The sequence below is a fragment of the Heterocephalus glaber genome, unplaced genomic scaffold (assembly GCF_053883595.1).
Source record: "Heterocephalus glaber isolate CG9 unplaced genomic scaffold, H.glaber_assembly_v1.0 deba00000071, whole genome shotgun sequence".
Taxonomy (NCBI): domain Eukaryota; kingdom Metazoa; phylum Chordata; class Mammalia; order Rodentia; family Bathyergidae; genus Heterocephalus; species Heterocephalus glaber.
The window spans coordinates 30,353,990-30,379,641 of record NW_028258137.1 but is presented as its reverse complement, the minus strand read 5'-3'; the positions used below and the strand labels follow the sequence as shown (position 1 = coordinate 30,379,641).

The 25,652-nt window shown below is 35.9% G+C and overlaps 2 protein-coding genes across 4 annotated transcripts in view; both read left to right on the top strand.

Annotated features, from left to right (window-relative positions):
• Lpcat2 (lysophosphatidylcholine acyltransferase 2) overlaps positions 1-20,487 on the top strand; it is a 71,908-nt gene extending 51,421 nt beyond the window's left edge. For 2 of the 3 annotated variants that reach the window (XM_004847910.3, XM_087206398.1), the window contains exons 12-14: positions 12,166-12,264; positions 15,344-15,479; positions 18,150-20,487. In XM_004847910.3, the coding sequence (XP_004847967.1) occupies positions 12,166-12,264; positions 15,344-15,479; positions 18,150-18,334 (420 nt within the window). In that variant the 3' untranslated portion in view covers positions 18,335-20,487. The remainder of the gene's footprint in view (positions 1-12,165; positions 12,265-15,343; positions 15,480-18,149) is intronic. The other variant, XM_087206419.1, reaches the window with a different exon arrangement.
• On the top strand, positions 823-2,173 carry Capns2 (calpain small subunit 2). Its single transcript, XM_004847909.3, has one exon. The coding sequence runs from the start codon at positions 942-944 to the stop codon at positions 1,686-1,688; it is 747 nt and encodes a 248-aa protein (XP_004847966.1). The 5' UTR covers positions 823-941; the 3' UTR covers positions 1,689-2,173.
• Positions 20,488-25,652: the final 5,165 nt, after the last annotated feature.

Sequence of the window (25,652 nt, the reverse complement as noted above, 5' to 3'; positions counted from 1 at the left end):
ACAAAAATATACTGTATGATTTCATTTACTTAAGATGCAAAGGTTTTACATGTGGGGATATTTGTTACCCTCAGGAGAGGAAAGTAACTGGAAAGATCCAAGGAGAGGCTTCTAAGGTCCTGGTAATGTCAATCTTGTAACATGGCTGTGTATAATTTATGAAATTCTTTGAGCTGTCCATTTATAATTTGTGTGTTTTTCTATACAAATGTTATACTGCACTTATTCCTAAAATGTTGATCATGGGACCCCACAGGAAACCTCCAGAATCAGAATGTCTAGTAGTGTTGCTTGAGGACCTTACCTTTGAAAAGAAAATCCCCTCAGCCCTGGGATTTAGCTCAGTGGCATCGTGCCTGCCTTGCAAGAGCAAGGTCCTGAGTTCGATCCCCAGTACAAAAAAAAAAAAAAAAAAAGAAAGTCCCATTTCAACTTTTTCTTAGAAATATTTGATTTTGAGAATCTTTTCTAAAAGAAAGAGATTATGCATCTCCTTCCAATGCTCAAGATTTCTTCAGTTCTACCCTTAAAATAAATATTCCTCAGAAAGAAACTAGTGTTTTAATTAAGTCACTTTATCTTCTGTTAGGAAAATACATGGCATCTTTTAGGTGCTAAGAAAGCAATGACATATAGAAATGTATAGTTTTATATTTTCTATTTAAAATATTCAAATGTGCTATGACACAATTTAGGAATATTTATCTATAAGCATGGAAAACAGTTTTATGGATACCTCTAAACTATGGCAGGTGCTAGGACCTAGTGGAATCTGGCAGCCTCATTTGAAGATGAAATATCACCGTGAGGCGTGGTATCTGAGCAAGCAGGTACAGAAAATCCAGTTCTTCCACATGTAAGCCACCAAGACTCCATTCAGTTCTCTTCATACTATCTCCAAGATTAACGCAGTCTTTATCCTTGCTTGTTAAACTGACAGCATGTTTGTTGCAAAGGCTTTTTTGGAAGGGGCAGGACGGGGCCTTGGAGAAGCTCTGGGAGGCCTTCTTGGAGGTGGTCAGAGAAGAGGAGGAGGAGGAGGAGGAAATATTGGAGGGCTAGTAGGAGGAATTGTGAATTTCATCAGCGAGGCTGCTGCAGCTCAATACACTCCAGAACCACCTCCCACTCCTCAGCATTTCACCAATGTGGAGGCTTCCGAAAGTGAGGAAGTTAGGCGGTTTCGGCAACAATTTGCACAGCTGGCTGGACCAGACATGGAGGTGGGTGCCACTGACTTGATGAATATCCTCAACAAAGTCCTTTCTAAGCACAAGGAACTCAAAACCGATGGCTTTAGTCTTGACACCTGCCGGAGCATTGTATCTGTTATGGACAGTGACACCACTGGGAAGCTGGGCTTTGAAGAATTTAAGTATCTGTGGAATAACATCAAGAAGTGGCAGTGTGTCTATAAGGAGTATGACAGAGACCACTCGGGGTTTCTGAAAAGTTCTCAGCTGCAGGAAGCTCTGCAGGAAGCTGGCTTCCAGCTAAATGAACAACTTTACCAAATGATTCTCCGACGGTATGCTGAGGATGACGGAGGTATGGATTTTAACAACTTCATCAGCTGCCTGGTCCGCCTGGATGCCATGTTTCGTGCCTTCAAGTCTCTGGACAGAGATGCAGATGGCCTGATTCAGGTGTCTATCAGAGAATGGCTGCAGCTGACCATGTATTCCTGAAGTGAGCAGAGAACCGAGGTCTCCCTGGAGGACAAGACTGCTGAGAACCTTGCCACACTGTCCACAGTTGCTGTCACCCTTCCAGCAGCAGTCATTTCACGGAGAGGTTTCATAACCCTACACATTTCTGATTGTTGGCTTCCTTTTACGGCTTAATTAAAAGTTTTTTTTTAAAACGAAAATTGTTTTGAGTGGTTTGTATGTCAGCTTTTTAAAATATTGGATTTATATAGACATATATGTGACTGGGAGGAATGGGGTAGATTTTTAAAGGTTGTTGCTTATTCTGTGAATGGATTCCAAGGAGTTGGAAATTTATCATTGTTGTGGCTGTTATTAATAATTAAATTTTTAAGAAATGCTGGAATAAATCAAAGCACTCAGGAGGTATGTTTTTTCCCTTTACAAAGGTGTAGATGGGCCAGGGATTTAGCTTAGTGGTTCCACCGCCTGCTTTCCAAGCAGAAGGACCCAAGTTCGATCCCGGTACCAAAAAAAAAAAAAAAGATTTATACAAAGGTGTAGAGGGAAGTTAAATATCTGTTTTTCTCATAATTTCACATCTGGTCTTTCTATTCTGTAAAAAAAATGAAAAGTGCTTTCTAGGGAACCTATTTATTTGTGTAGAATCAGTTTCAGAAATGTGAAGTTAAGCAATTTTATGTAAGTGTAACATTTTTTAAAATGATGGAGCAACTATCTAAAATTCTAGAGTTTTTGGTTCTATTTTCTAGTAAAATAAACCTATGCTAGTTTTGTTTTGATATGTTCATAGAGAAAATCAAAGGCATGGAGGAATAAAAGGGTATACACGTGTCATAAACATCTTTGGCTGCCTTAATGAATCCAAATGATCACTCATACATATTTCATACAGAGTGAGGCATGCCTAACAGTTGTTAGCTAGGCAACTCTTGTCGTGTCTTGCCCTACCTTAGAGCAAGGAAAATTCTTTTGCTTCCTTTGAAAATTGTAGGCAGAAAAACAAAAAATACAAATGATAATCAGTTAAATGGGATATAAAGCAATATGCAGAACAAATATTATTGACTCTTATTGCAGTGGTTCCTTGCCCTGGCTGCAATTTCAGATCACTAGAAGAATTCTTTAGAAAGACTAATACCTGAACCCACTCTAAATAAGTTAAACATGTTTCTATAGAGGTGGGGCCCATAGATGAATATTCTCAAAGCTTCCCTGATGAGTCTAATAAGCGTCCAAAGTTGACAGCCTTAACTGCTTTGAAGTATGGCTATCTTTCACTGTTTTTCAAATGTGTCTCAGCTAAAACTGAGGCCAAACAGAAGAGTCAATGTTGCCATTGTTGAGGAAAAGAAAGACAGGAATAGTGAGAAACTGTCACCCCTAAACTGGACTAGTCTACTAGTCTTAACCTTTCTTGTGTATAGCCCTTATTTTGATTTTATAATTTTGATATAGGCTGTTATAGGGGAGCAAGCAGAATTCATGATCTTTGTGCAAGTAGATTCAGCAAGAGGCTGCATTTGCAAATGCTCAGTTCCTGTGCCTGCTATTTACTTGATCTCCACCCCTTCTGGTGCTCTTTTAATACAGTCCCTCTGTGCCAAGTTACTTTGAAGGGTCTTCCTGAGCACAAAGATAAATTCTTTCTTTTCCTTTCACTATTTTAGAAGAAAGTTGTCACTGTGGAAATCATGTAACTAGCCTATTAAGAGCCCCTATCTGCCTGTTAGAAATCCCCAGTGAACACTGGGAGAAGTTGGTGTTTGCCCTCTACATTTACCATCATCACCATCATATAATATTTATGAAACTCCATGCACATATAATTCTGAACTGAGCCAAGCACAGAAATCACATTCGCTTACCTCAAGGGACTTGTAATTCAGCTTGGTCTGTCAAGCTACTTAGACCAGGTGTGGTTATATAAGCAGGAGGTTACTGCCAGCAACCACACATTAATATCAATCTCCCTATTTTAGAATTACCCCAGGAATATGTCAGGAATAAGTATAGGAGAGCAGCCAGGAGAGGGCGAAAGCTGCCAAGATGTCTTTTAAGGACTCAGAATATTAAGTTTATAACAATTTTTTAACGTAATTCTTAAGGAAAGCACAATTTGTGGTTGCATTTTTTGTTCCAAACTTCATTTTAAATATTTTATAAAAGTTAACATAAACATCTCATACTAGGGGTGGTATTAAGTCTCTTGTTCGTCAAGTTGAGGGATTATCTGCTTTTATGTTTCTCTCCCAGTACATCCATGGAGAAACTCCAGAAGCTAAGTTTCTCCACTGAATTTGTATCAAATTTACATAAATAACCTCACACACAAGCATGGATACTAGAAAATTCACCCCAAGCTCTAGATTTCTCCAAGTAACCAAACATATATTTATGTATGTGGGTGGAAGTGTACTTGTAGTCAGAATATCCAGGTAGAAAGTATACCTTTTCCCTGATTTTTTAAAAGAGCTGATAATTTACTGTATTTCAGTAATAATACTCATTTGGATTTATACATTATCTTAAAAGATTTAAAGATTTCGCTCATGGTGGGTTGCTGAAAATTAAATTGTTTTATGTAAACATCTTAAAATTATTTTTAGGACATTGATTATTGTTCATTTGCAGAGATTATATTACATCAATTACAAAACAACAGTGAGAAAATACTCCCTATTCTTGGCAATTTACCATTGCAAAATGTATTTAAAACCATATTCTTTTTTGTTATTTTCTAAAACTAAATCAAAAATTTATTGAAACTATCAACAAAAAAGTTTGGTTGAGCTGAACAGCTTAAGCTGTTAAAAATTCTCATTTTTAACATTTAAATTTACATTAATGGATACATCCATGCTATGTTAAAGACTATGTAAATAAATGTTTCCATTTTCCTATAACTATACTGACCAAAAACCATATCCTTAAATATTGCTAGATTTAAAAAGTTCAATAGAGTATCTGATTTCTTATGAATACAAATTTTGAATGAATCCAACTGTGAAATAAACTGAAAGAACTGATCACTGACAATCAGACCATTTATTCTTTCTAAAGTTTTGAATGGGGAGTGTTTGAATAAGTGGCTTAGAACTTCCCACTGACCAGCAGGGTGTGGATGAGTAGATGAAAGGTGTTGGGTAATTGTGGCCCCCTGTGCACCCTACATGCATTTCCAAGCTTTTCTGATCCTGCTGACTTCCTGGGAAGAGAGGAGGCCCAAGTCTAGAGATTTCCTGGGACTCAGTGTAATTTCACAGCATTCCTGGGCTCCAGATTGATACAGGAAGGAACAGGGTCTTCCTCCAGATAACTGGTCTCTTCCTTTGAAATGTGGCTCTGAAATATTTTCTAGACTGGATTTTTAATTTAAGTTCATAATTCTTCTGGTGAATTCAGTAAATTTTTAAAGGAAAGAACTTCAGACTTGTGAAATAAATGTTTTACCATGAAAATGATTTAAACTAAATAAAGTATATGTTGCTATCTAAACTTTTTTTGGTTTTGGGAATATATTTTATCAAACTATTTGCCTTAGTTTGAGTGATTGGTAGTCAGACTGCCTAAATTGTTTTTATTCATTAATTTTATTGGTATGTTTTAGGTATAAAATATGTTGACTTTCATTATTGGGAATTTGTGCCTTTACATAATATATCTTGGTTCTTATTTTTTCCCCATTCCCCTGCTCTCCCTTCAACACCTCCACCCCTCTATATTTACAAAGATGTTGTTTCCATTTTTTTCTTTTCTCATATTTATTCCTTTCTGTTCTTTCCTTTCCCCTACTCCTCCCATTTCCCCTTCCACTTTGGACCTTTTCTTCCTATTTCACATTATCTATTATACATTTTGATCCTTATTTATACTTTCAATTTCTCATATCAGAGAAACTATTCATATTTACACATGTGTCCTATTTATTTCACTCAAGAGTATGGCCTCAATGTGCAACCATTAAGCTATAAATGTCTCTAGTTTCTCATTCTTTATAGCTGAGTAATACTCAATCTTATTTAAAAAAACACATTTTCTTTATCTAGTCTCCAGGTGATGGGCAATTGGGCTGTTTCCAAGTTTTAGCTATTACAAACTGTGCTGCTATGAACATGGGTGTACATATATCACTGTGGTACAATTCTTTTCATTCTTTTGGGAAGATACCCAGCAGGGAAGGAGCTGGGTTGAATGGGACCTCTAATCTTAGTTCTTTGAGGTGTCTCCATAGTGATTTCCACAGTGGTTGCACCAGTCTACACACCTACCAACAGTGGAGAAGGGTTCCTTTTTCCTGATCTTTTTAAAGTTATTTATTCTAGATAGTAGACCTTTGTCTGAGGAACAGCTGGTAAAAATTTTTTCCCACATTGTGGTTGCCTCTTCATACTGTTGGTGATTTTTCTTGCTGTGAAGAAGCTTTTTAATAAGATGATATCCCACTTGTTGATTCTTTATGCTAATTTACATACAAGTGAGGTTTTGTTCATGAAATCCTTCCCTATGCCAGTGTCTTCAAGAGTTCTACCTAGGCTCTCTTCCAACCGATTTTGTGTTTCTGTTTTAATATTTAGATCTGTAATCCATTTTCATTTTAGTTTAGTGAATAGTGAGAGATATAGCTCTAGTTTTAATCTTTGGGAAGTTGAAACCCAATTTTTCCAGCACCATTTATTAAAGAAGCTATCTTTCCACCAGTGAGGGTGTTTGGCTTCTTGTCGAAGATGAGGTGGCTGAGTATGTCTGGAGTTGTTTCTGCATCTTCTCATCTTGTTCCACTGATCCTCCCATCTGTTTCTTTGCCAGTGCCATGTTGTTTTTATCACAGTAGCTTTGTAGTATAGTTATCTACCTTGTCTTTGTTGTCTAGAATTGCTTTTGCTTTTCTAGGTCTCTTCTGGTTCCAAATGAATTTTTGGATTGTTTCCTCAAGTTCTGTGAAGTATGCTCTTGGAATTTCAATTGGGATTGCATTGCATCTATACAGCAGTTTTGGAAGTATGGCCATTTTCACTATATTGATTCTTCCTACCCAGGAGGAAAGGATATCTTTCTAAATATCTTATAGAAATCAGCAGTGACACCATCAGGACCTGGGCTTTTCTTAGTTAGAAAGTTTTTAATTTTGTTGATTGATATTGGGTTGTTTAGAATTTTTATATCTTCTTCGTTCAACTTTGGTAATTCATACCTATCTAGAAATCTATCTATTTCTTTGGTGTATATAATCTTAGTGGTGTATAGGTTCTCAAAGTAGGCATTGATGATCCTCTGGATTTCTGCTGGGTCCATTGTAATTTCACCCTTTCCATTCCTAACTGCATGGATTTGGGCCTTTCCTTTCCTTTTTTAAATAAGATTTGCTAAGAGTTTATCAATTTTGCTTATTCTTTTGAAGAACCAACTCTTTGCTTCATTGATTTTTTTTTGTATCATTCTCTTAGTCTCTGATACATTGATTTCTGCTATGATCTTTATAATTTCTGCCCTTGTATGAGCATTGGGTTTGTCCTGCTCTTCATTTTCTAGATGCTTGAGGTTTAGCATTAGGTTTTTTATTTGAGCTCATTCAGTTTTCCTAATGTGAGTATTCACTGCTATGAATTTCCCTTGTAAGATTGTTTTCACTGTGTCTCATAGATTCCAGTATGTTGCATTGAGATTGTCATTTAATTGTAGAAACTGTCTGATTTCTTCTTTAATTTCCTCTGTGACCCATTGGTTGTTCAGAAGTGTTGTTCAGTTTGCATGTGTTTATGAAATTCTTATAGTTTCTTTTGCTATTGGTTTCCAATTTCATCACACTATGGTCTGATAATATACAGGGGATAGCTTTGATTCCTTTGCACTTACTTAAACATGTTCTATGAGCAAGTATGTGGTCTATTTTGGAGAAAGACCATGTGCAGCTGTAAAGAATGTGTATTCTGATTTTGTGGGGTGGAACACTCTGTAAACATCTGTTAAGTCCATTTGTTCAAGAGTTTGGTTGAGTTCTAGTATTTCATTATTTATTTTTTGTCTAGTTGGTCTATTTGTGACCGTGGGTTATTGAGGTCTCCCACTACTATTGTATTAGTGCTTATTTGATTTTTTCATGTCCATTAATATTTGTTTTATACAGTTAGGTGCACTAGTATTTGGTGCATATATATTTATGATTGTCATCTCGTCCTCTTGGATTGTTCCCTTTACAAGGATGTAGTGGCCCTTTTTGTCTCTCTTAATTAGTGTTGGTTTGAAGTCCATTTTATCTGCAAATAAGATAGCTGCTCCTGCTTTTTTTCAGGTTCCTGTCACATGGAGTATTGTTTTCCACCCTTTAACTTTCAGTCTAAAAGTTTCATTTTTAATTAAGTGTGTTTCTTGTATTGTTAGATCTTGCTTCCGGTCCCATTCTGCCAGGCTATTTCTTTTGATTGGTGAATTGAGACCATTAACATTGATGGTTATACCTGATATGTAATTGATTTATCATTGTCATGACTTTTTCCTCTTGTTGGATTCTCCCCTTTTGCATTTATTTTTCTTGTCTTACCTGATGGATTTATTCTGCTGTTCTTCCTGGAGTTGTGATCCTCATTGTCTTTTTCTAGGATATTGTTTAAAATGTTTTGGAGTGCTGGCTTGATATTCATGAAGTTCCTCAGGTGCTCTTTTTCATGAAAGTATCTTATTTCTCCATCAATTTTGAAATGTAATTTTGCAGGGTATGTCAATCTGGGTTGGAGGTTGTTTTCCTTTAGGGCTTGAAGTACTTCACTCCAGGCTTTTCTTGACTTGAACATTTGTGTTGAGAAGTCTGCTGTGATTCTGATGGGCTTTCCTTTGTATGTGATTTGTTTCTTTTTTCTAAGTGCTTATAGTATTTTGTTGTTTTGTTGGGTTTCTGGAATCTTAACTATTATATGCCTAGGTGTAGATTTTTTTATCACAGTTCATTGAAGTTCTATATACCTCACTTTTTTGTATGCCAAATTCTTTTCTCCTGCTTGGGAGGTTTTCTGCCATTACTTCTGTGAACAGTTTTTTTTTTTATGTCATTTGCACTATCTCCTGTTCATTGACTTCAATCAGTCTTACGTTATCCTTCTTTGTATCATCTCACAGCTGCTGGATTGATTTCTCATGATCCCTTACTATTTTAAAGAAATTTTTCTTTTCCTGGTCACTAATTGCAATCCTGTCTTCTTTATCTGATATTCTGTCTTCACATTGGCTCACTGTGCTGTGTAAACTTCCAATGAGGTTTTTAATCTCCTGGCATTCTGTTTGCATCTATTTTATGGATTCCATTTATTTCCTATGTTGGGATTCTATCATGTTCCTCTATTTTTTATCAGTGTCTGCTCTAGAGTTATTAATCATGTCTTTCTCTATGGATACAATCTCTGTTGTTATCTGAGAAATTATTTCTGGTTTTATTTTTTCCAGATTCTCTTTAATTGCCAGTTCATGGAGTCCAGATGGTTAAGTATCAGATTGTTCCAGCTTGTTGCCCCTTGGGGTTGCCTTAGGTGATCTGGAGGTCGGGTTTTTGGGTCTTGTTTATGTGTCTTCTCATTTCATTAGATTTAGTCTGCTGTGCCTTTGTTGAGGCGACCCTTTACTTACCCAGGTGGCTTCAATTCTCTGCAAGCCTCAGAGAGGCCTTCTCTCTGCTGCTCACCACTGTGCCAATTCCTGGGTTCAGGATGGTGGCCTTATGGCTCTCTGTGCTGTGCTGTTGTCTGGGTACAGTTCTGGCTGGGGCCTATGCACACTTTGGATGGTATCTGGCCATTCTTCTGGCTGGAGCCTGCCCACTTGCCTACCTGTTGTCTGGGAGGGCCTTTGGTTAGGGGCTGTGCTCCCAAAACCCTGGTGTCTGGGCAGGGCCCTGGCCAGGACCTGGGCACCTGTGCCTGTTGTCCACAAGGGCTTCTGGCTGGGTCTGCATGTACTTACCAGTGGTATCTGGGTGGGCCTCTCCAGACTACCTAAATTTTAATTGCAGTTATGGTCATAGTGAGCTTTGTAACCTTAAGTGAAACTTATGTATATCAGTTTATTCATTAGTAAAAATGATGAAATTGATTGATGATATTAGATTTCTAATATTTCTTCCGGTTCCAAATTGTGTTATTCTGAATTTGGAACTTGAACATTGTATATTTTATTAATCCAATAAGATAATCTCTCAGAATAATTCCATGCTACTTTTTTCTCTTCATTTTACTAGAACAAAAACTTCTGTACATTTTCTTAAGTGATTGAATCAAGAGTCTACTTTAACTTAATCTTGTCAGTCAAAACCATTCTGTGTAAGATTATTAATGAAAATAAACATTCTGGAATGTTACCTTGTTCTGTGACTACATATTAAGGATCCATTACATTTACATTTCTCTGTCTGCATAATGAGTTATAATGTTTGGTTTATATTATACATAGGGTTTGGTAGTATTGAATGTCTCACAATAAAGATACAAAGGAGTATTCCATATAGATAATCTGTGATTAACTTTAGTGTGCATACAACATATTGTAGATCTATTCTTTAGAATTTCTATTCAAAACTTCTGTATTGTTTAGTGGGAAAAACCAATTGCAGAAGAAATTTATTTATATTGAACAATATGCCTGATTCTAAAAGCCCCTCAACCTCTAATGCTTACTAAAAACAGCCCTCCATAGTACATTAAAAAGCTAACTGATGGTGGCAGAAGAAAGAACTTGTTTTCTTTAAAACTCTTCCTTGTCTGAAACCTCTGTGGTGATGAAATGTAGATATTGATTTTGGTAATAGTTGTACTTATGTGTCCATTTGTTAATCAGACTATACACTTGAAATGGATGCATTTTGTTGAATGTAAATGGTACGTCAATAAAGTTGATTAAAGAAAGGAAGAAAACAAACAGTTCTCTTGTAGTCTGGTTTTCAAACAAATAGAAAATTGGGTAATAGTTTTTGTCTTGGGAATAAACTTTATTACTTAGGGAAATCTCGAAACCTCTGTTTCTGCTTTCTCTAGTGGGAAGCTGAAATTAAATTATTATTCCTTTTAGTTTTCACCCTGCCAAAAAATAATATAATGAAAGTCATTCTTGACTTTTTTGAGAGTTGGTTGTTTAAGGAATATTTGAAAGCTATCCAATCTTTTCCTAGAAAAATGTACATACAAAAGTTGCACACCATTTTGAGAGCTTCAAAATCTCTCCCTTTCCTAAGTTCATCTAGGAAAGCCCAGCTATAAATGCTTACCATAGTGTTTTAAAGTGAAGGTTCTATAAACCCAGAGTCATGGGTAAAAAATACTCTTTTTTTTAAGCAGCTGTCAACATGCTAGCCAATGGGTATATACTACCACACAAAGAAAGCAATCTTTGCCTTAAAGGAACTTTTGATGAGTGAAGTGTAGATACTTAGTCACAGTTAAAGATCAGTCTCTGGTTGATACTTATTTGTTAGCCTGACAAATTAAGTATTGCATCAGCTTTGTTGTTATTGGCACTTGTTTTATCTGGGAATTCATCACTTGAAGATTTTTCTCTCAGAATCATTCTAACACCTAGGACTATAATCACAGTGCTTGTTTACAACTGCCCTTGTTTCTCCTTCCATTTTCTTTCCATTGCTCTCTCACACTTTCCATCTCATTTTTTTCTTCTTCTCCCTCTTTCTTTTAAACTGTTTTCTCTTCCTTCATTGCTCCTCACTTTCTGCCTTATTTCTCTCTCTCTCTCTCTCCATTTCTTCCCATCTTAAGCTCTCTTTCTATTTTTATCCTTTTTGTTTTTGTCTAGATGAATGGTTAATGTAAGGAAAAAACTATATTCAGTGAGCCTTGATTAGACTTATTAATCCTTTCTTTTATATTATCAGCATGAAATGCCTCCTGAGATAGATCATCCTAGCTAGGTTTCACTTTCATTAGCTTTAAAGTACAGGATCTTCTGAGACTTGGTACCTCCCTCCCCACCCCCAGAGGATTATTGATGTTCCCAAGTTTGCTTCCATTGCTACAGGTTTACTGAAAATTAAGAAAAAAGAAAGAATGTAGCTCAATTAATGCCTAAGTTTCCCCTTTCCCTTACCCTTTATTTTCTAAATATGGAGGGTTGCTGGCCATTGTGGCAGGATTACTTTTAATGGTGGAATAAATACTTTGGTCCTACTAAAGATGAAAGTTTATCTAGACTTCCCTGGAAGGGCTCCATCAAGGCAAGGTTGAGCTCAGGAACTGCCACGGGAGCTGAAGGATCACTCTAAATGGCCTCAGTTACAAAATGTTTATATTTATTGCTAAAGAGAGCATATTCTTTTCTTCCTTTTGAGTTGAGAATGGGCAGGTCATTTGCTTACTATTCCATTTCAGTGAGAATTTTTGTCCAGATGGACTCAGAGCATTATGATGTTGAGCTGCAGGGTTACTAAAATTTTAGCTTGCAGCCTGGTTAACAGTATTCTAACTAGTGGGCTTCCTGATTGACTTCTCCCATCCTTTCACAGAATAATGATGGCAGTATCGACTTCAGAGAGTACGTGATTGGCCTAGCTGTCTTGTGCAACCCTGCCAACACAGAGGAGATCATCCAGGTGGCATTTAAGGTACTGTCAACTTCGCTGACAACATCTCGGTCTGCTTTGTAAACAAGTGTTGACTCTAAGTGTATTATTTGAAAATTGGAAGACCTGCTGTGACATGTAGAGGAGAATAATGTTATTAAGTCAGTTGCTGCTGAGAATAAAGAAAACACAAGCATTCGTTTAAGCAGAAAAGGAAGCAGCCTGGGTAACAACATCAAGATTGAGGAGCAGATGATTGAACAAATTAACTTAAAATTATTTCTTTTCAGCCTCCTCATTTTGAAGCCCCCAGTAAGGTTTATAAATAAACACCACTTGTCACTAGTCATCCTAATTCACTATGTGAAAAGTTCTGATCTGTCCTTATTTTCTCAGTCCGGCATGTCAGAGATATTTTAAGTGGCATTTGGCTGCTGGAATTTATTTTGTTATGGGATTGTCAGGTGAACACCATCATAAATGTCCCAAGTTTCTACCCTGCATATCTTCCCTTAGTATCACGTATGTTTTCACAGCAATATAGTGATATAAATTGGAGGAGAATGAGTAAAATGCATGTCCCTAGTCCCCAGCAGAGTCTGATAAAAGTTTGAATTGTAAGGTCCCAGATTTTACTTGCCACTTACAGAGGAGAGAAAAGAATATGTTCCAAAGTGTGTTTTATCAGAGAGTAAAGGTGCTTCATCTGTTAGTATTTAAATATGATCTTTCCTTTGAGTTCTAAGCACCTGTAGTCATCTTTCAAATATGAAAGAATCCTAATCTCCCTATTTGTCCTACCACTCTGGCTGTTGTGCAGCCACCTAGTTTTCACTCCATCCAAATAAAAGGAGAGCCTCAGATCCTTCTCTCTCCCTGTTTCCTGTTCTCACCTCTTTCTAACTTTCTCTGAGACTATTCCACTGTGACTCCAACAAGATTATTTCCCTTCTGTTATCTAGAAAGATTCTTATGCCAAGAGTTCTTTCTCATATCTTACAGGCCACCAGAGATAGCCTCAGGAATTTTCAAATGTTCTGTCATTAATAGAAAGTTTTAAGTTGACTTTTTATTTTGTATCAGTTTCAACTGAATTCACTGCTAGATCTGTAAAGAACCTAAGTGGTTGATGCCTAGCAGATGGTCATAAGGCAGGGGCCAGAACATTTTCCAAAATTTAAGATCTTCAGCTTTTATAGACTTATTCATCATAAAACCTAAAATTACACACATAGCTAACTTATTCCAATCGAGATATTTCTGTTTTGAAATTGTACATGTAATTACAAGTTTAGCTGGGCAAATAGTCACTTTTGGTTTACCGATGAAAGACCTGATAGAAAACTTGGCCCTTAATCACAGTAATTATTGTTTTTAAAGAAGTCGTGAGAATTTTGTCTAGCCTAGACCTTGGTTTGGGATGGGGGCAAGAAGAAAGGAAGCCTTACAACCATAATTAGTTGTGTTTTTTTTTTCCAGTAAGGCAAAGGTCATACTTTGCATTGCTTATTTTTTAACCTTTCTTTTCAAGTATGTTTTATGTTTTGGAAATATTTTACATACTTTATTTTTCATTTAGTAGTATCCTTTTATATATAAGGACCCTTTTTCATTCTTTTCTTTGGGCAGCATTTCATAGTTAACCTCAGCTTTTATTTTCCCTTACCTTTAGATTTAGACTATTAGAGCTTTTCAATTCTTAATATCCAGGAGAAGACTTTGATTATGGGATATTAATTATCTATGTTACACCTGTTCTGCTGCTTGATTTTTCAGCCTATCCCACTCTACTGCTTCTTCCCCTCCTATTCAATGTAATACTTCCTAAAGACAACTTCCTTTTGAGTTTGGCTGCTAATTTGTTATCTCCTGACTTTCATTCTATAATTTTAAAAAAAGAAGTCTCCATGCCAGTTCCCCTTACTTTTCACTTCTGTTCCTTCCTTAATTTCCACTACTCTCTGGCATTCAGTTTCCTCAAACTGTTTATTAAAGTCATCACAATTTCCTAAGTGCCAAATCCAGAAAACCTTTTTGCTTCTTGCTTGGCCTGTCTGTGGCATTTTGCTCTGTTGGCCAGTACTACTATCAAAGTCTCTTTCTCTTGACATGCAAACTTCCCTTAACTTATCTAGAATGTATACTCTTCCTTCCTGGTTCTCCTAATTGCTGCTTCTAAGTCTGTCAGTTCCTCTTCCTTACACATCTCAACTGTTGTTCTTACTTGCTTTACTTTGTACATTCTCTACAGGTAAGCTCAAACATACTCATTGTTCCAATTCTTACCAAGATTCATAGCTGCAGCCTCCTCAGTCTTCTGAACTGCTATCTGACTCTCTTTCTTACTTCTGACTACTCTGACTCATTTAAACTGTTCAGTTCCAACTCTTCATCTCATTTGATACCTGTTCTTCTGTTTTCCCTCTCCTGCTTAATGTAACCAGCATTCACTTAGTTCCCCAAGCTAGAAAATTCAGACATCTTTGGCTTCTTCCTTTCCATAATTGCCCATTTCTGCTGCAAGTCCTATCTTTGCTGCTTACAAATTCTTTCCTTCCTATTCTTCCTGCTTGTCTACCCTAGAATTAATTATTTTTCTTGCCTATAGTCTTATCAACTTCCTGCCACTAACCCATCCTCCATGTTCTGCTTCAAAGAATTCCTTCAGTTCACATATGATCATACCACCATCATTGTCCTACATGATTAAGTGAAGCGTTATATACCTACTATCCTAATTTTTACTTAATCTCAGTCTCCTGACTTGAACCTGAGGCAGTCACCTGACATTCCTATATCTTCTGGTAACATCTCTTCATGTTCTAAGAGCCAACTGTGATATCAATTCCTCTAGTAAGCCTCTTTGGACCTCTTTTATTAGGACTCATTGTGTTCCCCATAGGGCTTCCATTTCCTTTTGCAGTTAGTAGTAGGATAGCCTTTAGTTTAACTCTGTACCAGTAAACTATTAATATTGTAAGAGCAACAGAGACCATACTTTCTTCATACACATATCTTAGCCCCTGACACAATAAATATTTGAATCATTAATGAGTTTATTTCCAAGATCATTCCATAACACTAGTCTTCTGAGGGAACTCTTAATTTTTTTCTACTTCAGCTCTTTGATGTTGACGAGGATGGCTGCATAACAGAGGAAGAGTTTTCTACCATTCTGCAGGCTTCTCTGGGAGTTCCTGATCTTGATGTTTCTGGTCTCTTCAAGGAAATTGCCCAAGGGGACTCTATTTCCTATGGTGAGTGGCAGTTAGGCCTCTTGGTTTAGAAGGAGGGCATCCAGACTATGAATTGAGGCTCATAAAAGCATTTTTCCCTTGATTAATTATATTAACAGTAGAAACAATAGTAATGATAATAATGATGATGATGACAATGGCTAAGGATAGTAGTGGTGTGTTAGTAATAGCAGTAGCTAATTATTGAGGACTTACACGTTTAGGCACTCTTAAACATTTTGAATACATTAACTCATTTAATGTTTACAGCAAACCTATTTATTTAATCAGAATTCTTTTCTTTGATGAGTAAAAAGATTTAAATAATTTTCCTTAGGTCAAATGGCTAAAATTATGAGAGCTAGCCTTCAAAATCCAAGACAGCTTGGCTTTACAGCCTGCACTGTTGACTGTATACCTAGGTGCCTCTCATATCTGCTTGTCAAGTGACAGGTGACACTCGGCAAATTAATCAAACTGGGTTGTGACTACAGTAGAGGAGTGTGGACCTAGGTGCCAACAATAATCATAGCTAAACCATTTATGGATGTTTGCTGTAGCAGTTTATGAAAGTATTCACAAGAACCTTGGTATATGGCAGGTCCCTCCATCACTGACTGTCTTCTCTACTGATAGCTCAGTCCTACACATCAGAATAAGTCAGGTAGAGCCATAGGAGGGAAAATCAGTTTTCCTGTTATTCGCAGTGTGGTCATCCTAAAGCACACAGCAGAGAGACCTCAGTGATTGTTTCCAGCCTTGACTTTGATGTGTCATAGAAGTCAGGCTGGCTTATCTTCCCCAACATTTTCTCTCAGACTGGAGAGGACTCCTTCCTTCCTTAATTACTTTTCCCTAGGTGTTCAACAAGTTTCAGCTTGGTAACCTTCACTGGGTGAGGAAAGTAGATCACAGACTCCTTTTACTCTATCTTTAATTACTGTCATTTAGGCTGCCCCATGTTCTTCTTTGAGTTATTAAGTGCCAAGGGTCTTTACTGTATTGAGTTTATTAAAAAACAAAATGAAACAAAACAAAAAGGATAAAGTGGCAAAGTATGTGTATTGAGATAATAGTTCATAAATCCATGCGTACCAATTCTTCTCTGACCATTTTCCTTTCATAAGTAATATTGTTCACTACTTTGAAGTACTAAATTTTCAAAATTACTTGAAATAACTATTTCAGAGGATGATACTAAAAGTGATTTATAAGTAGTCATAATTTTAACCTCTTAATTTAAGTAATTTTTAGGGAAGTCTGCTTTTTTGGAATTCAGCCTGTTTCTTTTCAGAATATTCAAGCAAGAATCCCCTTCCCCAATATTGTATAAGTTCAACTTTTTTAGGAATGTTTGTGGTATGTAAGTAAATTTTACTTAAAAAAGAGGTACTGAAGTGTCGTGAATGTGAACCTTTAAATTGTTTTTGCTCTTCGTTTTCCATTAGTCAAATTAATGCCCCAATTCCACTTATAGCCAACTTTTAGAAATGAGTTACTCTTTAATGCCACTGACACCCTACCAGAGGATCTTGATCTTTTGGAAAGAGCACAAGTTTTGAAATTAAAAATTCTTGATTTCAGTAAATCAATCCACCTGCTCACTTACCTTAGAAGTCATCTGAGTATTCCTCTCCATCATTGAAATAGATTCATGTAGGCAAGGATAGAGGAATTTTTAAATTTTTGTATTTTAGAAACTCCTGCTTATTGAAAGCTTGAGATCCAAGACCTCATAGGTAACTTAGTAAGTCTTCTATGCTTCTGTCAGCTCCTAAATCTTAAACACTTGATATAAAAAGAATTGCTACTCAGAAGTCTTGTGATATGATTGTTATATATATTGTTATATATTATATATAGTTATATATATTATTAGACACTACTGTGTTGAGTATAAGCTCAGGCTCTGCTTCTCAAAGTTGCATCTTTGTATGCCAGAGTTAAGGGCTAAAATAGTTTTGAAAGCCAGTAATAGAAAGTCCTTTGTAGCAGAACTTTTGAAAATATTTTTAATGCTAAAAATAACATAAATCCAGAAAATGGGATAAAACATAAATATGGAGAACAATGAAGTTTTATAAAATGAACACCCCTGTAACTACCATTTCTATTCAGGAAACAGAACTTTCCCAAGACCTAGAATTCCCTGTGCATTCCTTCCTAACCACAACCCCTTCCTCACTCTTACAGAAGTACACTGCACTCTGATTTTAAAAGAAATCTCTCCCTTGTTTTACTTTATCATTTCATTATAGAAGTATACATCCTATCAGTACGTGGGATTGAATCTCGGTCCTCACACATGCAAGATAAGTACTGTGCCACTGAGCTACATCCCTAGCCCAGAAATGTACCTCTTTAAATATTGTATTTTAGTTTTAACCTAATATTAGCAATATTTCTGTGAACATTCTCATACATATCTCCCTGTATACAATATGCACAATTTCTCTAGGTTGTGTTCCTCAGAATAGAAAGAGTGGGTCATACAGTATGCCTCTTTGACTTGACTAGTGAGTGGATAAACTCTAAAGTGGTTGCATAATTTATATTCTCACCAGCAATATTTGTGAGCTAGGGAACAGAATTTTGTAATAATTCTATGACATGATTAAGGATATCTATTACTCTATACTGTGCCAAAAGAGATTCACCCTAATTTATTGGATTTTTTTTCTCGTCTTCTAGAGGAATTCAAAAGTTTTGCCCTGAGGCATCCAGAATATGCTAAGATATTTACAACATATTTAGATCTCCAGACGTGCCATGTGTTTTCATTGCCAAATGAAGTACAGACAGCTCCTTCTGTTGCAAGTAATAAAGTCAGCCCTGAAAATTGTGAAGAAAGTACTTCAGACAAAAAAGATGACTGAAAACAGTATACCCAGTGAAGAGAACGCAGTGGCTTTTTCTTAAAATTAAAAATGCATTTATTAATAGTATTTTAAATGTGCTTATGGAGTAAGGGTATTTAAAGCAGAAAACTTTTTATAATATTGATAGATTTTCTTACTGAAACTGTTTTTATTCACTGGCGTATACCAAGTAACATTCCTTTTTGTGTGTGTGTTACATTGTATTTTGCTGGTTGGTTTACTGGTGATCAATACTTTGTATCTTTATGGATTTGTAGTATAATTTGCGTAACCAAATATACAGTGGTCTTACTATTTATTGGTCAGCATTAATCAACTCTGTAAAGGTTTTAATACAGTATAAATATTTTAGTTCATTTTTCTTTAAAAACAGTAATATGAGGAGTTTGAAAGATATTGCAGAATATTTTATTGTTAACTTCATAGATTAATGTTTGTATTTAAATTTCAGTTTCTTGGATCAGTTTCATATGGGAAGAAAGAGCTCCATTAATTAGATGAGACTGCATAAGAACTTACATTCTCTTTAACATGCATCTCTATTCCAGATTCCCTTAAACCACCTGTTAAGGAAATTGTTTCCTATTACATGATCTACAGGGTTAGGACTTTGTTTTGAAGATGACTGCTATGACCAGAGGCTAAGTGGGAATTGCCTTATTGAAAGTAACATTGATTACCTAATGAGCAAATGAATTGTTTGCCACAGAGTTGAATTTAATTTGAACTGGATGGTTCAGAAACTAGCACTTGTCCAATAAATGAATCAGATTTGTTCTATTTATATAACAGAATTAATATATTTTACCATCTAAGAAGGAGTTTTATTTTGTTAATTGTCCTCTCAAATTTTAGAGCTTGTCTAAAATATCTACATGGAAAACATAAAAGGTTCCAAAATATCTCTAAAAGCTAGAGAATCAAAAAACCTACTTTATTAATGCATGACCACAATTTATGCCTTAGGCAGGAATCCAACAGTAACATTTTTTTCTCTAGGCTAAGCAATAATTTCCCTGAAGTGCCATTTTTATTGGGTCTCATGGATACATATTGTTAATATCATTTATGTTTGAGATTTTGAACAAAGAACCAATTTATTAATATACTTACAAAAGTAGTGGATTCTTACTCTGAATTCAGTCTTTGAAATCAAACTCTTTGTTTTGGCTATGTTTCAGAATGTATTAGTGATTCACCCTCCAGCTAGCTGTTTAAAGTGCGTCTTTTGAAGCTGTGAAGTCTCATGAGAGTATTGGAGATTATATGCAATCAAGAGTCATGACTTTAAACTAGTTTTACATATTAAGCACTTAGTGTTCTAATTTCATGGATAAATATGTACTTGAATAATGGAGTACCAGAAAATTTCATCCTTAATTATATGTAATTATTTGCTTTTTATATGTCTTAATGCATTTTAAAAAGGTGTTAAATGAGCATAGTTAATTATTACTTATTGCATAAAAATTGCACAAGTAAGTATTAAGTAATTTATAATGGTGTCTGTCACGTGGTGAATGTGTGTAATAGTCAAATACCATCATTATTTTTCACCAACAAAACAATATACAATGAACCCTTGACTTACGAACTCGATCAGTTCCTGAGGGCTGGTTGTAACTAAGTCAATACAGCTGAGATCTGGATGTTTACCTGGGTATATGCTATAAATAACAAGAGGCAGATGAATCTTCCATTAACCTAATTAACCCAAGTTGTTCGTATGTCAGGCCAGTCGTAACTTCAGGGTCCACTGTATTAGTTTTATGAATAATAAAAGAGTAAAATTGTAAATTAAAAGGTTTCCATCAGGTTCTTAATTATGATCCCATTGTTTTCCTGTTTTATGATAATATTTTATGCCTTTACTACACTTTTGTGAATGTAATATTCCTATTATATTGTGTTACTGAATAAACTTACTACGTAAAATTCTTGACAATTAAAAAATTCTGTTTTTCCTGTTTGTTCTCAAATATAGCTTGAAGTATCATAGTTTGAGTATAAGTTTGCAAATTAATAAATATGATTAAGCATTTTTATTTGTATTTGAGCTTTAAGAAATGTCAGCCATAATTTTACCCTGATGAAAAACTCAGATTTTACCCAAAAATGTAAACATTATTATTAAAAAACTTGACTTTTTACTGGTTGAGTTGTGTTTAATAACACAAGTCATGATTAGTGTTACAATAGGCCAGGTCTCTACCCATCTGTGCTCCTAACAAGATTTTTTTTTTTCAGGGAGTCTATTGTAGTCAGAGTCTGCAAGGGAATAGATTTAATACAAGACGCATAATTTAGAGTATTATTTTAATATTCACCCAAAAAGTCAAATGCAGAGGTGTGCAAGAGATCTGTCCACACACTAGAGACCTGAAGAATCCAGCCAAGGGCCTGCATCCCACCGCAGTGTCCTGCACAAGTCCAGCTGGAAGCCTAGAGCCCACAGCAATGTCTCATGCAAGTCCATATTGAGGATCTGTACCGGAAAGGCCCAAATGCCAGTGGTGGAAGCTAGAAAGCCCAGACTGGTGGAATAAAGGATTTGTGCCACCAGGCTAAGGGATCTACTCTGGAGCCAGGAAGTGAAGCTTGAGGCGAAGACCAGAATTACGCTGACAAGAACAGGAGCCATCCCCAGAGACAACATGAACCTAACCTCCTAGGACAAGAAGAACAGCCAAGTTTGTATTAGGAAAACCAGCTGCAGCCCCAGCAGTCCTCCCCAGGAAAACCAACAGCATATGTCTTTGCCTCCAGTTCTTCTTTTATGCCATTGGCAGTAATTCTCAGGTGGGTCTTCCATGCCCAGAACCATACTGACTCAGTTCAGCTGGGCATTTCAAGTTGACTAGTAGTTAATCCACCACAGTCTTTCCTTATATTTTAAGGTAAGGGAATAATTTTTATTAAATCAGCTAAATGGGGCTGGGGATTTAGCTCAGTGGTTTCGCCCCCACTGCGCAAGCACAAGGACCGGAGTTCAATCCCCGGTACCAAAAAAAAAAAAAAAATCAGCTAAATGCACTGCAGTTTTATATACTAATTTAGAGGTGTTGCTCTTCCCTTTATTTTTGGTACCGGACATCAAACTCCGGACCTTGCGCTTACCAGGCAGGCGGCAGCACCACTGAACTAAATCCTCAGCCTAAGATGTTACTCTTCGAAATGAGAAATACTAGATCCTAAAACCTATAAATGATAAAAAATTTCAATTGAAACTATTCTGTTGAAGGATAATGATATACTGAATGGTTATGAACCAAGGTGCTTGCATTATATACATTTATTCTTCCTCTGCCTTGGCTCTGAGAGCTCTGGAAGGCTGGCTGTGACAGTCAGTGGTGATTTCTTCAATGGGTATTTAAAGCAGATTCCCTTCCTTTTAGAAAACATGTGGTCTGTCTCTGCATGAGACACCATAGCAAAGCTGTCTGATTCCCAGGCTGAGGAACTTTCCCCTTCAGACTGTTATGAATGCAAGATGGTTAATTGAAGGCAATATTTGATGCTCAAATAGAGAGGCATTGACTACATTGGAACAGATGGGCTCTCTACTACGAAAGTCCTTGGGGATTTGTTTTTACATAGAATCACGAAACAGGATAAAAACATACTAGTAAGAAATAATACCTTGGGAAATCAAGCATGTTTATAGTTCTGTGGGGTTTTCCACCCTTTCCTACTCACTTGGATAAACTTTCTCTTTTTTTCTGTTGTTGTTGTTAAATTGTTGTATAAGGTGTTAAATAAACGTTTTGCTGTGGTTTGATAGGGATGATGACCCTTACAAAGTTCTTGATACATATCCAATACACAGATCACAAACTTCAGTAAATAGCCTGAAGAGCTTTGGCCATTTGTACCCCATTTCACATAACTCTTGTTTCTAGGTCTTCATTCTCTCTAAACATACTTCTCAAGTGTCTATAAAGACCAGCATGTTCTAACAGATTATCTCCATTGACTTTTGACAGTCAGCTTGCTGATTTTTAAATGACATGTTAGTTTAATCATTTTCTTATTGCTATGAGAGAATCTATGTATATTTAAAAGAGTGAAAGAAATAATAAAAGAGTGACATTTACCTCCACTACCTTAAATTATTGTTAGTATTTCACTTATTTTATTTAACCTTCTTGTCTAGCTGTTCTTACATTCTCAAAATAACATTTTGTTTTATAGTCTATTTTTTCATTTGCAGCATAACCCTTTTCAGTGTCATTAGACTTTTTAGAAATTGCCACGCATGGAGCTGTACACCTATAATTCCAGCACTCTGAGAGGCTGAGGCAGGAGGATCCCAAGTTTGAGCCCAGCCTGGGCAACTTAGAGACTTAGCAAGATCCTGTCAGTAAACAAACAAACAAGCAAATGGTCTAGGATATAACCCAGTATGGGAGCCCTGGGTTTAATTCCCAGTAACAAAATCCACCCAAAAAACAAAATTCAAAGTGTATAAACTGTGTACCTACTGTTCCTTCAGAAATCTGTAATATACTATGTTTAATATATTTCTATAATATATTCAGTATGTGTTGAATATGATCATATTGGATTTTCATTTTGGGACTATTCAAAATCATCCAGCTCAATACTACATAGTAGTTCATAATTCGGAATAGTTTGCTATGAGGTTTATACTTCCTGAAATCTAAAATATAAACCCATTAGAAATGTTATAATTATTAAAATTTGTTTTAATTTTATTACAGAAAAATTGATATCCTAGATTACATAGATTATAATTTTAACTTCATATACTAGTTAACATGTTCATGTCTTCTAGAGATAAGTGGATTTAATCTTTTAAAAATTATTTATTTTTCCTTACAGAAGTAACAGATATTAGTGACTACAATAAGCAATCATAACAGCTACCAAGTTGGAGTTATACTGTGTGCCAGGCATCATACTAAGGGATTTATAGGAATCAACTTGTTTGAACACCCAATTAAGCACAGATATTTTTGTCCTTAGTTTTACTGAACAAAATTTAGAATTTTCCAAAGTCTTTCATTATATAGTAGGGTTAGGATTAAACCACATTTGCCTGATTCCAAAGGCCACACTTTTAATCATTTTTATAAAGCAACATGCTACCTAATTCATAGAATTTATAGATTAAACATGTGCCTTATATTTCCCTACATATCAAATTTTGACTTAGTTCTTAAGTAGAAGAAAGATAAAGAGGTTCAGAGTGATTGTGACAATGATAGTATGGGAAAAAGATTGATGAACTATAATCTGTGGAGGATGACACTGTTGTCTTATGGCCAGATAGGTTAGCTGAAAATGTTGTAACTTTCCTATATGAGTAATTCAGGTGGCTATAAATCAAAAGAGAATGATACTACAGTTATCTTCTTCTTTTTTTTTTTCTGGTACTTGGAATTGAACTCAGGACCTTGCACTTGCCAGGAAGGCTCAACACCACTGAGCTACATCCCTGGACCTACTGTTATCTTCTTTCCTTAGTGGATAATGGTGGAACATGAATTCTCTACTTCTTAGTCCCTCCACTGAGGTGGCCTTCAACCTTTGATCAATTGTGTTTCAGGGAATTGAAGACTAAGTCACAGTTGGCAAACCTGGGGCCTTCATTCTTAGTTGTCTGGAATATCCTTTTTGCTGTTTATACTTTTCCCCTTGAGTTAATTCTCTTGACGTACAGAACACACAAGGCTCATTTCAAAACATAAACCAGATATCACTTCTTCAGTTAAATTTTGTCAAAGGATATCCATTGCAAGGAGACATATTGGAGCTTGGCGAGGCTGAACTGGTGGAAAGTATGGAATATGTTACTGAGCTAAAACAAGCTGTTTAAGGAAGGAGCTACAGAAGTCTGTAAAAGAACGTCCTTAAAATTTTTGGTTCAATATTGGGAATGCATTGTGTCTTCTTCCCTATCATGTCTTCCCCAAACTGATATATTGAAACCTTAACAATCAGTCTGACTAGTTTTGGAGTTAGGACCTTTGAGGGGACAACTAAGGTAGAATGAGGTCATGAGTGGAGCTCTTAGGCCTGGTATCCTTGTAGGGAGAGCAGGGACACCAAAGGACTCTGGTACTCACCGGTGGTGCACTGCTTGTACATATTCCCATTCTCTCTCTTCCCCTCTCTACTCCTCCCTATTCCCACTGTTCCTCTCCCTCTTTGTGTTCTCATCACAGACAATAATAGGAAAAGGGAATTTTTAAATTCCTAAAGGGGAAAATAAGCCAACCTGTAATTCTTTACCAGTACAAATATTGTTTAGAAAATGAAAGTAAAACACATATTTAGGCAAAACTGAGAGAAATTATTTTCAGGAGGGTTGTACTACAAAAATTGTTCAAGGAAGCTTTTCATACTGAAGAAAAATAATGGAAAGTTGGAATTACTCAAAAAAATGAGTGCCAGAAATGGTAAATGTGTACATAAATATTAAACATTTTTTTCTCTCAAATTCTTGCTTTGTCTTAAAAGTAACTGTTTTATCAAAAGTGATAGGGCCAGGGATTTAGCTCAACAGTTTTGCTACCTGCTGTGCAAGCGCAAGGACCCAAATTCAATTCCTGGTACCAAAAAAAAAAAAAGTGCTAAAAGTATCTTGAAGGGTTTAGGGCGGATAATGTTTAACAACACAAATGATGGGGTGGGGTAAAATGAATATTGTCAAGTTCACATGTTATAAGTATATTATTTGACAGTATATATATTAATATATGTATGTGTATATATATATATATATATATATATATATATATATATATATCATTCTGAGACAGCCATTAAAAATAAATAAAAGGCCAGAGATTTAACTCAGTGGTGCTGCACCTACCTTGCAAGTGCAGTCCTGAATTTGATCCCCAGTACCAAAAATTTTAAAAATAAAAATAAAGCAAGCTAATATGTGTGAACAAAATATAAAATGACAAAAATATTTTAAAAATGATTAATCTAAAAGAAGTCAAGAAAGAAGAAAGTTTTGAAGAACATATGGAGCAAACAAAAACCAGGATAATAGGGCCGAGGATTTAGCTCAGTGGTTCCACCGCCTACTGCGCAAGCACAAGGTCCCAAGTTTGATCCCGGGTACCAAAAAGAAAAAAGAAAAAGCAGGATAATAGATTCAAATCTAGCCATATTAATAATTATATTCAAAGTAGTAAGACAGAGTGATTCCATTAAAAGATAGAAATTATAAGACAGGATAAAACCTAAGGCCCAAATTGGTCACAAAATACTCATTTGAGACATGTTAAAAATAAAAGTACAAGCAGGTTAAAAGTAAAAGGACAGAGAAAGACAAATCATA

What these genes read in the sequence shown, in the direction of transcription:
- Capns2 (XM_004847909.3), top strand. Translation starts at nt 942, where the DNA reads ATGTTTGTTGCAAAGGCTTTTTTGGAAGGGGCAGGACGGGGCCTTGGA.